The following is a 13,415-nucleotide window of genomic DNA, read 5'->3' as shown; positions in this document are numbered from 1 at the left end:
CCAAAGCGACTTACAATTGGGGAATACAAAAAGCAATTAATCTTGAAGAGGCAATCAGACAGAGGAAGTGCTCGTAACACCAAGTCTCAGTCATTGTTCAAATAAGTACAAGCTAGTAAGTGGAGAGAAAGATAGAGGGAAAGTTTTTTTTTTTTTTTGAGTTTAGGATGAAGTCAAGTACTGCCGAAAGAGATGAGTTTTCAGTTGTTGCTTGAAGATTGCCAGGGATCCAGCGTTCCGGATAGGGGTGGGAAGATTATTCCACCAGCCAGGAATGGTGAACGAGAATGTTCTGGAGAGCGATTTTGAGCCTCTCTGTGATGGTACCACAAGGCGTCGCTCATTAGCAGATCTCAAACTTCTGGAGGGGATGTAGGTTCGTAATAGTGAGTGGAAGTAGGAGGGTGCTGAGCCTGTGGTAGTTCTGTATGCAAGCATCAGTGTCTTGAACTGGATGCGAGCTGCCACTGGTAGCCAGTGCAAGGAGATGAAGAGAGGTGTAACATGCGCTCTTTTGGGTTCGTTGAAGATCAGTCGTGCCGCTGCATTCTGAATCATTTGTAGAGGTTTGATTGTGTTTGATGGCAGACCAGCCAGAAGAGCATTTCAGTAGTCCAGTCTAGAAGCAACAAGGGCCTGGACAAGAAGTTGCGCAGCATGCTCTGTCAGAAAGGGCCTGATCTTTCTGATGTTGTGTAGTGCAAACCTGCAGGATCGAGCAGTCTTTGCAATGTGCTCTTTGAAGGTCAGCTGGTCATCAAAGATTACACCAAGATTTCTGACCGAAGTTGATGGGGTAATCATTGATGAGCCTAACTGAATCGTGAAGTCATGCTGTAGAGTCGGAGTGGCAGGGAAAACCAGAAGTTCCGTCTTTGCCAGGTTGAGCTGTATATATTTATATCATATTGTAAATCAATATCACACGAAGAGTGACGTTTTTTCTCCAAAAATCAGCATGATTACATTTAGATTTTTTACAACAGTTCAAAAAACAAGAAATTAATTAAGAGACTTGCATTTTAGACACCATATTGCCTGTTTTTGCTCTATTTCGACAACAAAAATAATTCCAAACACAGCCACCATAGCCCAGTTTTGCGTCTCCGAGCAACATGACAGTGTGCTGTTCCTGAATGAATCAACCAACTGGTTAAATGATTCGGTTCAATTGCAATGACTCACTTATTAACAGTGACTTGCTGTATCTTCTGATTTTTTTTATATAATTTCAAACGAGTATTCAACATTTTATGTCTTATATATCAAAGCATTATTTCTGCATTTATTACTGCAGACTAAATGCATTCATGTCCTGCATTAAACTGTCTGTAAATACATCTAAATGCCACTTCAGATGAAGTTTCTGTGTTTCCTCTGCATTGCAAAGATGAATTTTGTTGATACTGATTTAATTTGCCTGGTAACAGCCCCAATGTCTTATTATTCTAAATAACTGATTCATTTAATTAAAAACAACTAGTTTGAGATTTATAGGCCTATCCAATGGGTGTCAAACTCAGTTCCTGGAGGGCCGCAGCCCTGCCGAGTTTAGTTCCAACCCTGCTCCAACACACATACCATCTAGTTTTCAAATAAGCCTAAATGATTAGATTAGCTGGATCAAATGTGTTTAATTAGGGTTATATCTAAACTGTGCGGGGCTGTGGCCCTCCAGGAACTGAGTTTGACACCCTTGGCCTATCCCAGCTTTGCCTCCATCCCACTGTTAAAATGTAGCTAAGTAATTTTTACTCTTGAGTAAATTTTAAATGAGCTACTTTTTACTTTTACTTGAGTAGATTTTTAGACGGGTACTTTTACTTGTACTTAAGTAAAATTTAATTAATGTAATGGTACTTTTACTTGAGTAGAATATTTTTGTACTCTTTCCACCTCTATTTCTTACTGACTCCAAACTTTTGAATGGTAGTGTACTTATTTATTAATTCCTATTTATGATCCACATATTTTTCTACTAACTCAGTGTGCAGTTGATTTTGTAGATTTTTGCCTATTTCTAACCGTAATGTTATTTTTTATGTTTCAGTTTTGACTCTGAAAGCATGAATACCAAGATAGATACATCACATGTGACAATTTATGTATTAAAACAGTTAGTCCATAATATTTATGAGCTAATACTTCTGCATTTCATGACATCATAAACTGTGCATTGTAACTTGTTTGCATGTCTGTGATCGTTTAACAGAGGACAGCAATAGATGAGCAGATATCAGATGTTTTTACTCACCTGAATGGAACAATCCCCAGATGCTGAGAGTAGCAGATTTGCAGAGTTTGATTTCCTGCAGACAACAGAATTCCCCGAAGATTTTTTTTCTTACCTCTCTGTTAAACAGAGTGTGAAAGTCCACAGTGTGTATTGTGCATGTGTGCATTTGTTTTGCTTGTCTAACAGGCCATACTTGTGTGTAGAGAATTCTCTAAGGAGAGAGAGAAGGCGAAAGCTCGCGGAGATTTCCAGAAGCTTCGTGAGAAACAGCAGATGGAGGAGGATCTGTGTGGATATATGGACTGGATCACTCAGGCTGAGGACATTGATGAGTTTGATGAGGACGGGAACAGACGTGAGATCTCCTCCTCTGTTTAACCATCTATACCCCTTTGTCTTCGAGATCGCTTGTTCATTTTTGATCACCTGTTTCTCCTATACCAGTTTACCATACATAGACACTTAAGTAAGACAGGGTTTTTGATCCCAAGAGCCCCAAATATCCCTTCCTGAGAGCCACCTACCTAAAATGTAATGGCAGCTATATAATTTAATGTATAATGACTCATTCAAATCATATAGGAAAAGTATTAAGTGTCATATTATAAAGACTAAGACTAAAGCAAGTAATTAAAATATTCACTTTGCAAGATTTTTTAACCACTATTAATGTTAGATGTAGTGTTTCTTGAAAGCAAAACGAGACATATAATAGAAAATAAATATGAAATGGAAATATTCTAGATATGAATATATATATATATATATATATATATATATATTGTGCACATTCAATTAAAATTTTAAGTAAAAATGTTAACTACATTTTGTATTTTTAGCACCTCGAGCACCCTCTTACAAATGTTTTTTTGTTAATAGAAATAAAGCTGAAATAATTTAAAATAAATATAAATATTAAATGAGAAACTCAAACTTAAAACATTGGCAACTGAGTTAAAAATAACTATTAAAAATTACAAAAGCATGAAATAAAACAAGGTAAAATTAAAATGATGTAAAAATAAATATGTTTAAAATAATTATAAATACTATACTATTATATAAATAATAGCAAAATAACTCTGCTCTGGACCCCAAAAGATGAATCATTATTTTTACATCTCAGTTTCTAGTGGTAGAAATGAGACATTTTACCTTTAACTGAGTAACCAATATACCTCACTACTGATGTTTGTAGTAAAGATTTCCTCACTCACCACACTTTTGTGTGATATAAGATATAAGACAACATCTACAAACATCTTCAGACAGAACCGTAGCCATTTTCTCCCCCAACCTGCATCAGTTCCATTTCTCATTTTGTTCTATTCCATGTCTCTCACTCTTTTTCTCTCTCTCGATTTTCAATCTCCCCTCAGGTGTGACCTTGCGTGACCTCGCTGATAAGAAGAGGGGGAAATTCGGCTGGTTCAGCCACTCAAACGAAACCCACGGTACGGCCAATCAGAATGAGACACATGACCCCTTCACTCCCCCGCTGTTCTATATATAGCCCCCCTCAACTTTGTCTGGTCTAATTGTGTAATTTACATCTGGGGCTAGAAATCACATCTCTCGGTTGGACCCATATTAAGTGCTTAGACCCTATTTCAGAGAGATTGCTTTTCTACAAAACTGTGTCAATGTATGGCCGACATTATTCTTTCTCTTTGTCTCTCATATACCTATCCTTTGCTGTGTATCTTTCACTCTCTTCCTGTTTTTCACATGCTATAGCAAGTCTTCCAGCCAGTGAAACGGCCTCTGTGAACACTGAAAACATAGATGAGGAGCACACAGATTGTTGTGCTGCTTGCTGGTAATAATATACGCACACATAAATACCCTCTATAATTAGAAGCAGCATAACACACAACATTTGTCATTGCGTTGTCCTGCCGGCTTACTAATGGAAGTTGTTATCAGCCATAATGGAGTGTCATCCCTTAATTTCTCAGTTGCGGCTCATTATGTTCTCTTTTCTTTGTATTCTTTGTGCTCTTGCAAGTCAGTTCATTACTCTGGGATTATTTGGCAGTCTTTGTTTCAGTATCTGAACTGAATCTTTGTTAAGTGCAATGCATCAGAGTGCACATCTTGCCAATTTCTCTCTGTTGTGCTTGTCTTTGAGCTCATTGTCTTTTTGTTTTGTTTTTTTCACTGTCCTTTGACTTCAGCGCTCGCATTATGAAGATCTCGTGCTGGTGAGTCATTGTGAGGAAAAACTAGCAGTTCAGCATTCGTCTACTGGATATATAAACTTTACTTTAGAAGATACACAGTTTTTTTTCTTGTTTAAAGCATAAATCTAGCTACATTTCGTTTATGCTTAGAAGTTCATGCTCTAAACAATGCAAAAATGTTAAACTTGAAGGATTCGTTTACCTAAAAATGAATATTTTGATAATAAGTTACTTACCCTCAGACCATCCAAGATGTAGATAAGTTTATTTCTTCATCAGAACAGATTTGGAGAAATTTAGCATTGCATCACTTGCTCACCAAGTGAGAATCCTCTGCAGTGAATGGGTGCCGTCAGAATGAGAGTTCAAACATATACAGTATATAAGATATATCCATTGGTGAGCATGTGATGTTACATTAAAATTCTCAAAATCTGTTCTGATGAAGAAACAAACTTATCTACATTTTGGATGGCCTGAAGGTGAGAAAAATTTCAGCAAATTTTCATTTTTGAGTGAACTATTCCTTTAATAATCTTAAAGGGATAGTTCATCCAAAAATTTAAATTTTGTCATCATTTACTTACCTTCAAGTTTCTTTTACATTTATGCATTTAGCAGACGCTTTTATCCAATGCGACTTACATTGCATTCAAGTTACAGTTTTTACATTTTAGCAGCTCTTGCTTTCCCTGGGAATCGAACCCATGACCTTGGCGTTGCTAGCACCATGCTCTGCTATTTGAGCTACAGGAAAGCCTTTTCCTGTTAAACTCAGAAGAAGAAATTTTGGAGAATATGATTAATCAAACAGTTAATGGTCCCCATTGACTTCCATAGTATGAAAAAAAAAATACTATGGAAGTCAATGGGGAGCATCAACTTATTATAATTTTTTTTTCTTCCAAAATATCTTCTTTTTTGTTCAACAGAAGAAATAACCTTAAACAAGAATGAAACAACTTGAGGGTGAGTAAATGATGACAGGACTTTCCTTTTTTGGTGAACTCTCCCTTTAAGATATATTCTCTTAAAACTAGTCTTATGTTATGCAGTTTTGTTTTTAAAGTGCATTTCTATTGTTTTAAAGATATTTAGATATTTTATTCTGGCAAAAAGGACAAAAATATAGATTATGTCAATTATTTTTTGCAATACATGCCCTCTAAAATGTATACCATATATATTTTGTCTGTTTGTTTGTTTATATTATATTATATTATAATACATTACATTATATATAATGTCATTTTTCATATGAATGTAAAAAAAAATCTATACAGTGATTCATATTTTTTTGTTTGTGTGTGTGTGTTGGCTTTAGTCGTGCCCTGCGCCGCTGGAACCGTTGCATTCGTAGAAACTGTCGTACAGCAGTGAAATCTGTGACGTTCTATTGGTTGGTGCTGATCCTAGTTTTCCTTAACACTGCTCTCAGTGCCTCCGAACATTATAATCAACCAGACTGGCTCACTGATGTTCAGGGTATGTAGGTGCTTCCAAACATCACCTTACTGACATGGCATGTGCACTGTCCCGCAGCATCGGCCACACATTTATTTATAGAACACTATTTGCTGTTGTTTTCTTACTGATGTGTCTTTCATAAGGTTTAAAGGAGTCCATCATGGTGTTACCAATAACCTACATGTTGGCAAAAAAGTTTGGACTGTAATTGCATCTGTTTATCTGCCTCTCTTTCTTTTTCTGTCTCTCTCATAGACATTGCCAATAAGGTTCTCCTCTCACTGTTTACAGTGGAGATGTTGTTGAAAATGTACAGTCTGGGACTGCAGGCATATTTTGTGGCATTTTTCAACCGTTTTGACTGTTTTGTCGTGTGCGGTGGGATTCTGGAGACAGTTCTAGTGGAGATGGAGATCATGCCACCTCTTGGCATCTCAGTGTTGCGCTGCGTCCGCCTGCTTCGGATATTCAAAGTCACTCGGTACTCATGCATCTTAAACGATTTTTAAACTCTTTAAAAATCATTTTTTCTTAAGAAATGGTTTCTTATGTTTGCAACCCTGTCTAATTTAGAGCATGTCTAAAAACAATGTGTGATTTTCTTATTTTCTAGAAGAAAACATTTATTCCCTCTTTCCTCTGGTGCCTTTGTCTCATTCCTGTTGTTTATCTCTTTCCTCATCACTTATCCACACTGCTAATTCTTGCCCCACTTGTTCTCGTCAGCCATTGGACGGCTTTGTCCAATCTGGTGGCCTCTCTACTGAATTCAATGAAGTCCATTGCTTCCCTGCTGCTGTTGCTCTTCCTCTTCCTCATCATCTTCGCTCTGCTTGGCATGCAGTTATTTGGAGGGAAGTTCAACTTTGATGAGACGCAGACCAAGAGAAGCACCTTTGATTCCTTCCCTCAGGCCCTGCTAACCTGCTTTCAGGTAAACTCCTCCACAACAGTGAAAACATTATATTCAGTTATTTAATAAGCAGAAATTTCCCTAATCTTATTATTCACAAATAAAGAAAAATCAAAATAATTAAAAATCTGAAATTTACAATGTCTTTTTCAAAGAATCGTGATGCTTTTAAAGCATAAAGTCCTGCTCAAATGTTAAATCAAGTCAAGTCACCTTTATTTATATAGCGCTTTTAACAATACAGATTGTGTCAAAGCACTTAACAGTATCAAATTGGAGGATAGAGTGTCAGTAATGTATAGAAATAAGATTAAACACTACATTTTCAGTTAAGGCATTTCATTATTGAGTTCAGAGATGTCATTGTCTAGCTCAGTTTAGTTTAAATAGTATCTGCGAAATCAAACTGACGATAATCACTAGAAATTAAGCGTCCCCAAAGAAAGTTAAGAATCAATCAATCCTAAGAAAGTCAATGTTTTACATTTTTTGTATAGCTGAGCTATTAATGTAGGTATTTTTTCTCTACAGATCTTAACAGGTGAAGACTGGAATGTAGTAATGTATGATGGTATCATGGCATATGGAGGCCCAGTTTTCCCTGGAATGATTGTCTGTCTTTACTTTGTGATTTTGTTCATTTGTGGTAACTGTATCCTTTTCTGTCTGAAACCAATTTTTAATTTGCTTATTTATTATGCTTTCATTGTGTTTATCTGATATCATCAACAAAACACCAACAGTTTTATGCATTTATATTTATTACATTTATTAACAAAGCAACACTCTATTCTAGGTATACATTCGATTGATTAATGCATTCCCTGGGAATCGACCCCTCAGCCTTTGTGTTGTTAGTGTTGTGTTTTACTGTTTGGGATATATCAATTCAGTTGTGTACTAGTTTTCAACTTAACACTATTTCAGCAACTGGCGTCATTGTTCACTGATTAAAAAGCAAACATATCTTACATACCCTACTGCAAATGCTACTGCAATCCCTAATGCAAACTGGTTTGTCGTTGTCGTTTTTTGTGGTTTGTCACTTTCTGTTTGTGTTTTTGTTGGGTCTTAACTGCTGCTCTCTAAGATATCCTGCTGAACGTCTTCTTGGCCATCGCTGTCGACAACTTAGCAGGAGGGGATGGAGACAATAAGAAGAATGAGTGTGTTTTTAGATAATTCCAGATCATATTAACAAATCTCAACTCATCTGTCTTTCTAAATATGACAGCATACACATTTACTATTCTTAAACATACACTAAACATAAACATACAAAGTTCACACTGAAAATATGAGATTCAAAATCCCACTTAACCTAAAAAAAGAAAAAAGAAAAGGTAAAAAAAAAACTGTAATAGATGCCTTATGAACTAATAAGAATTAAGATTCTTGCATGAAAGCCAAAGGGAGATAAACCAAATAATAAAACATTCTGACATTCATTGTAACATTTAATGAAATTGTTATGCTGATAATGATTTATTTTAGAAAAATGCAAAATAGAAGCATTTTCACCCAATTGTTCTGTAAATTCAAAAACAAATAACAATTCTGACATGCAGTTCTGTTGATCCTGACAGAGAAAAAAAAGAGGGAGAGGAAGAGGGAGAAGGTGAAGGAGAGAACGAAGCGGTGAAGGTATGGAAATCAAACTCCTCTGTCTTTGTTGTGTTTGAACAATTATCACATTGAGGTCTTTCTTTCATTCTGTTTTCAACAGGTGGACATGGATGATGAGTACGAGGAAGAGGTGGAGCCTGAAGAGGGAGATGATGAAGGTAAAGTGCACAAACGTTAGACAGCATATTGCTTTGGAACAGTTTGTTTATTCTGAAGAGTTTTGTAGTGATTTAGAAGACATTTGTGACCATAATTACTCATCTTACAGCACACACTCATTGCACTAACAGTCCTTCTTGCTAAGTGTCCTGAGGTTTAGTGTTGGCTACTCAAGGACACTGAGGTGATAGAGCTAGATTGTGATCTCATTAACTCAGTTTACCTCTGTCTATCTCTCCCTCCCTCGCTCTTTCTTTCTCTTCTTCTCTGCTGGAAGAAGGGGAAACTCAGCTCAATGTTGCTGACTTCGCTCCTCCTAAAGAGAAAGTTCTACCAATCCCAGAGGGCAGTGCGTTCTTCTGCCTCAGCAAGACCAACCCGTGAGTGTGCACTTTAAACCACTCACACATTATTATAAGACGTGCTTTATATTATATAAAGTGCTTGGTAAACTATCATTTAAAGAGATAGTTTACCCCCCAAAATTAATTTATGTCATAATTTACTTGTGTGTGTCATTCCAAACCTGTTTGACTTACTTTCTTCTCTGGAATACAAAATAAATATTTACAGAAATTTTCTCTCTGTGTTTTTTTAATCCAAACAATAGAAGTCGATGGTCATCTAAACTGTTCTTCAAAATATCTTTTGTGTAGAAGAAAGTAGGTCATACAGGTTTGGAATGTCTTGAGGGTGAGTACATGTTGACAAAATACACTTTTGGATGAACTATTCGATTAAATCATTGTTACTATGATTATATATATATTTATGTAAATATATGTGTTGTTTTTTAATAAAATTTGCATTATGCCAGAGGAATTACTTTTTCACTGTATATTTTCTTTTAGGTACTCACTCACTTAAACATGGAAATTGTGTTTTTGTTCTTTACATTTAATTTTAATGACTTAACATCAGGATGTGTCAGAACATAGTTCTGGAGTTATTCATTAATAAAATAAAACTTTTGGCTTCCTAAATAAGCTTATTATGGTATAGTTCCTCAGAGGTACCAGTCAGTGATTCTATCTTCAGTTAACAATTCAAATCTCTTTAACTTTGTTAAGATAAACAGCAAAAATATGACTCAAATCTGTTTTCTTTTTGTGGTTTAAACATCAAGAACATGTGAGTTCTCTTTGTGTCTCCCTCCAGAATAAGAGTGGGCTGCCATACCCTGATCCACCACCATATCTTCACTAATCTCATCCTGGTCTTCATCATTCTCAGCAGCATTTCTCTGGCTGCAGAGGATCCTATCAGAGCTCACTCCTTCAGGAACAATGTGAGTTTCCTGCTCACACACAAGCAGCATCATAAATAGTTATTTACTGCAGCTGTCCTGATTTGCATGTTGGAGGAGCTCTTCAGTGCCAGCTGGGGAATGCCATCCTTCAATCAGCTGGCCATCAAACACACACACACACACATATAAACATATAGCTTAACATGATTTCCTTTAAGTAGGACATGTTTTTGGATCAGCATCCTTGTTAGTACTGGAACAACATTGGGATCAACCAATCAGAATTGAGATTTGGGATCAGAACTGGGGTCAAGGGCTTGAACAACATGGTTATCAATCTATTATTTCCCTGAAGGTTTAGGAAGACGTTATAGTTAGGCTTCAGACCATGATTGTTTGGTACAAATCCAGGAACGTGTCCTACTTGTCTAAATCACATATACACAAACAAATCTGTCACCAAACATCAATCACACTAGTGAAACAATTTTTCATATCAGGAGAATTTTTTTTTTTTCTCTCTACAGGTGTTGGGTTATGCTGATTATGCTTTCACCTCTATATTTACTGTGGAGATCTTACTGAAGGTACCAATTAATCGATCAATCAAGTGCTTTTGTAAACAGCTTAAATGTTGCTACACTGAAATGTCCTTACATTTCTTCAAATTTACCTTCCTTTTTCTTTGTAGATGACAGTGCATGGTGCATTCCTCCATTCGGGTTCCTTCTGTAGAAACTGGTTTAATTTGCTGGATCTTTTGGTGGTCAGTGTGTCTCTGGTCTCCTTCTTCTTACAGTAAGTCAACTACACTCAAATAGATATCAAAAGATCCCTGTTCATAATTTCTGTGATATATGATGTATGGACCAGTGTATGTAAGTGTATGCATTGCCCTCTGGTGGATAAATGAAGATGGTTCCCAAATCCCGCTTTGAATGCAATGCAAATGTGAAAATAAATAAATAAAAATCTATTGCCCAATTGCTTTCAACTATTTATTTACATATTTATAGTATTTAATTTCATGCATAATTATATGAAAAAAGTGGAATACCTGCATTCTCTCTGATGATGTGAAAGGGGGAATATATGACTTGACTGCTTATGAAACCATACAAGTCACACTGTTAAGAGACATTAAAGAAGAAGTGAAGATCAGTCTATGCTTTTTGAGTCCACGTGTACAAAGTCAAACTTCTCTTGCTTTTTTCTCTCTCTTAGTTCGAGTGCCATCTCTGTAGTGAAGATCCTAAGGGTGCTCAGAGTTCTGAGGCCTCTTCGAGCGATCAACAGAGCCAAAGGACTCAAGGTATAGCCTTTAGTGTGTTTGTGTCTGTGCTTTATTTTGCAAAAGTTTTAAAGGCATGTATATAAGCAATTAGCCAATTATGACAATATTTCTGTCAATTATAACTTACCTCTTTTCTTTTCTTTGGCCGAAAAATCTTTCTCTTCATATTTACATACTCTAATCTTTAGTAAATGCAAATGTTTGGGCTCTGCAGGTTTTTTATGTTTTTGAAAGAAGTCTCTTATGTTCACTAAGGCTACATTTATTTGATAAAAAATACAGTGAAATGTAGTAGTATAAAATACAGTAATATTATAATATTATTACAGTTTAAAAAAAGAAATTACTCAGCAGCCACTAATCTAGTATTTAGTGTCATATGATCCTCCAGAAGTCATTCTAAATAGCTGATTTGGTGCTCAAGAAGCTTTTGTACTGATTAATAATATTATTGTGGAAACCATAATACATTTTTCAGGATTTATTGATAAATAGAACATTCAAAAGAACAAAATGTGTTTGAAATAGAAGCATTTTGTAATATACATCTTTACTGTCGCTTTTGATCAATTTAATGCATCCTTGCTAAACTGAAATAAATAAATAAAACAACAGTCTTACTGACCCCATGCTTTTGAATGGTAGTGTAATTCATATTTGCAGAATTGAGTGCTTCTCTGTCATTGTTATTGTGGAAACTCCATTACTCTCTCTCTGTGTGTGTGTAGCATGTGGTACAGTGTGTGTTTGTGGCTATAAAGACCATCGGGAACATCATGATCGTCACCACTCTACTTCAGTTCATGTTTGCCTGCATCGGTGTTCAGCTTTTCAAGGTTAAACACACACACACACAAAGTCTGTCTACATCTTGTGCTCTCACAAGTTTAACATTAGCATGTATGTACTAATGTGTACTAATGTATTTTTTATTGCATCATTACTGTTATTTTGTAGGGTAAATTTTATCGTTGCACAGATGAAGCTAAAAACACTCCAGAACAGTGCAAGTATGTCATATTTCAGCATCTGTCATTCTTGTTTAATTCTGTTCTTACATTAACCACATGTGTGTGCCTTTGGGCAACATGTGTGCTTATGTTTCATGAGTGTTCATGGTTTATGTGTACATCCATTTGTGCCTACAAATTGTTTATGTGTGTGTGTGTGTGTGACACAGGGGCACATTTGTGGTGTATAAAGACGGGGATGTAAGTCATCCAACGGTGAGAGAGAGGATCTGGATCAACAGTGACTTCAACTTCGATAATGTACTGATGGGAATGATGGCCCTGTTTACAGTCTCCACTTTTGAGGGCTGGCCAGCGTGAGTCTGCTCCTCTGACATCTTCCTCCATATGTCACTGAAGGTCACCATGACCATGTTTACACAATATGCTCCACATCCTGTTTTTCCTCATTCAGGCTGCTCTACAAAGCCATTGATGCCAATGCAGAGAATCATGGCCCCATTTACAACTACCGCGTGGAGATCTCTATATTCTTCATTGTCTACATCATCATCATCGCCTTCTTCATGATGAACATCTTCGTGGGTTTTGTCATCATCACTTTTCGTGAACAAGGAGAGGCTGAGTTCAAGAACTGTGAGCTGGACAAAAATCAGGTTGGACAAAAGGCTATTTTAAAAAATAGCAACAAAAACAGCAAAAAAAGGGAAGAAGAAGAATTTATATCTTGATTGAACTGAAACGTGTATTAATAATAAGTATATAAGATTTCATGTTGACTTTTCATATTAAATAACAGCCCATTTAAGTTCAGTTGTGCACAACTGCACTCCAGTGTGTATTTTCTCACATTACGTCTCCTTCTTTTTGATACTTACAGAGACAGTGTGTGGAATACGCCCTAAAGGCCCAGCCATTGAAGCTGTACATCCCCAAAAACCCAGTGCAGTACAAGTTCTGGTCTATAATCAACTCCACAGGGTTTGAGTACATCATGTTTGTGCTGATTCTCCTCAACACCGTTACTCTGGCTGTGCAGGTAAACAGCTGAGTCTGACAAGCCTAACAAAAGATGTATAATCAGCATGTAGAACCACAGACAAAGGCATTTTAGTCTATTTTTGGTATTGTGAATCTGAGCTTATATGAGCATACTTAAAAATCCAACATGAATTTTGAGGCCAGTATTAAAATACTACTGAGAATAAAATAGTTAGCACCATTTTAGAGAGAAGTAAGTTGCACTGATACATTTGAAGAAGGCCTCTATAAATTGACATAAGTCTAAACATATATAGGTCTATGAAGTAGAAAGAT

At 36.2% G+C, this 13,415-nt stretch overlaps 1 protein-coding gene across 1 annotated transcript in view; it reads left to right on the top strand.

Moving 5' to 3' along the window:
- The window catches only part of LOC306849259 (voltage-dependent L-type calcium channel subunit alpha-1D-like), a gene marked incomplete at both ends in the record, with an annotated part of 51,666 nt that overhangs the window by 23,386 nt on the left and 14,865 nt on the right, over window positions 1-13,415 (top strand). Inside the window, 21 exons of the mRNA XM_079384167.1 lie at window positions 2,440-2,591; window positions 3,616-3,690; window positions 3,974-4,055; window positions 4,414-4,440; window positions 5,744-5,904; window positions 6,142-6,367; window positions 6,613-6,820; window positions 7,331-7,451; window positions 7,890-7,965; window positions 8,386-8,443; window positions 8,526-8,583; window positions 8,862-8,964; window positions 9,743-9,872; window positions 10,361-10,420; window positions 10,525-10,631; window positions 11,058-11,145; window positions 11,856-11,963; window positions 12,085-12,137; window positions 12,308-12,454; window positions 12,553-12,754; window positions 12,979-13,137. Coding sequence (XP_079240293.1) covers window positions 2,440-2,591; window positions 3,616-3,690; window positions 3,974-4,055; window positions 4,414-4,440; window positions 5,744-5,904; window positions 6,142-6,367; window positions 6,613-6,820; window positions 7,331-7,451; window positions 7,890-7,965; window positions 8,386-8,443; window positions 8,526-8,583; window positions 8,862-8,964; window positions 9,743-9,872; window positions 10,361-10,420; window positions 10,525-10,631; window positions 11,058-11,145; window positions 11,856-11,963; window positions 12,085-12,137; window positions 12,308-12,454; window positions 12,553-12,754; window positions 12,979-13,137 — 2,401 coding nt within the window. The remainder of the gene's footprint in view (window positions 1-2,439; window positions 2,592-3,615; window positions 3,691-3,973; window positions 4,056-4,413; window positions 4,441-5,743; window positions 5,905-6,141; window positions 6,368-6,612; window positions 6,821-7,330; window positions 7,452-7,889; window positions 7,966-8,385; window positions 8,444-8,525; window positions 8,584-8,861; window positions 8,965-9,742; window positions 9,873-10,360; window positions 10,421-10,524; window positions 10,632-11,057; window positions 11,146-11,855; window positions 11,964-12,084; window positions 12,138-12,307; window positions 12,455-12,552; window positions 12,755-12,978; window positions 13,138-13,415) is intronic.

The sequence above is a fragment of the Barbus barbus genome, assembly GCF_936440315.1.
Source record: "Barbus barbus genome assembly, chromosome: 29".
In the NCBI taxonomy this organism is placed as follows: domain Eukaryota; kingdom Metazoa; phylum Chordata; class Actinopteri; order Cypriniformes; family Cyprinidae; genus Barbus; species Barbus barbus.
This window is presented reverse-complemented; position numbering and strand designations above follow the sequence as displayed.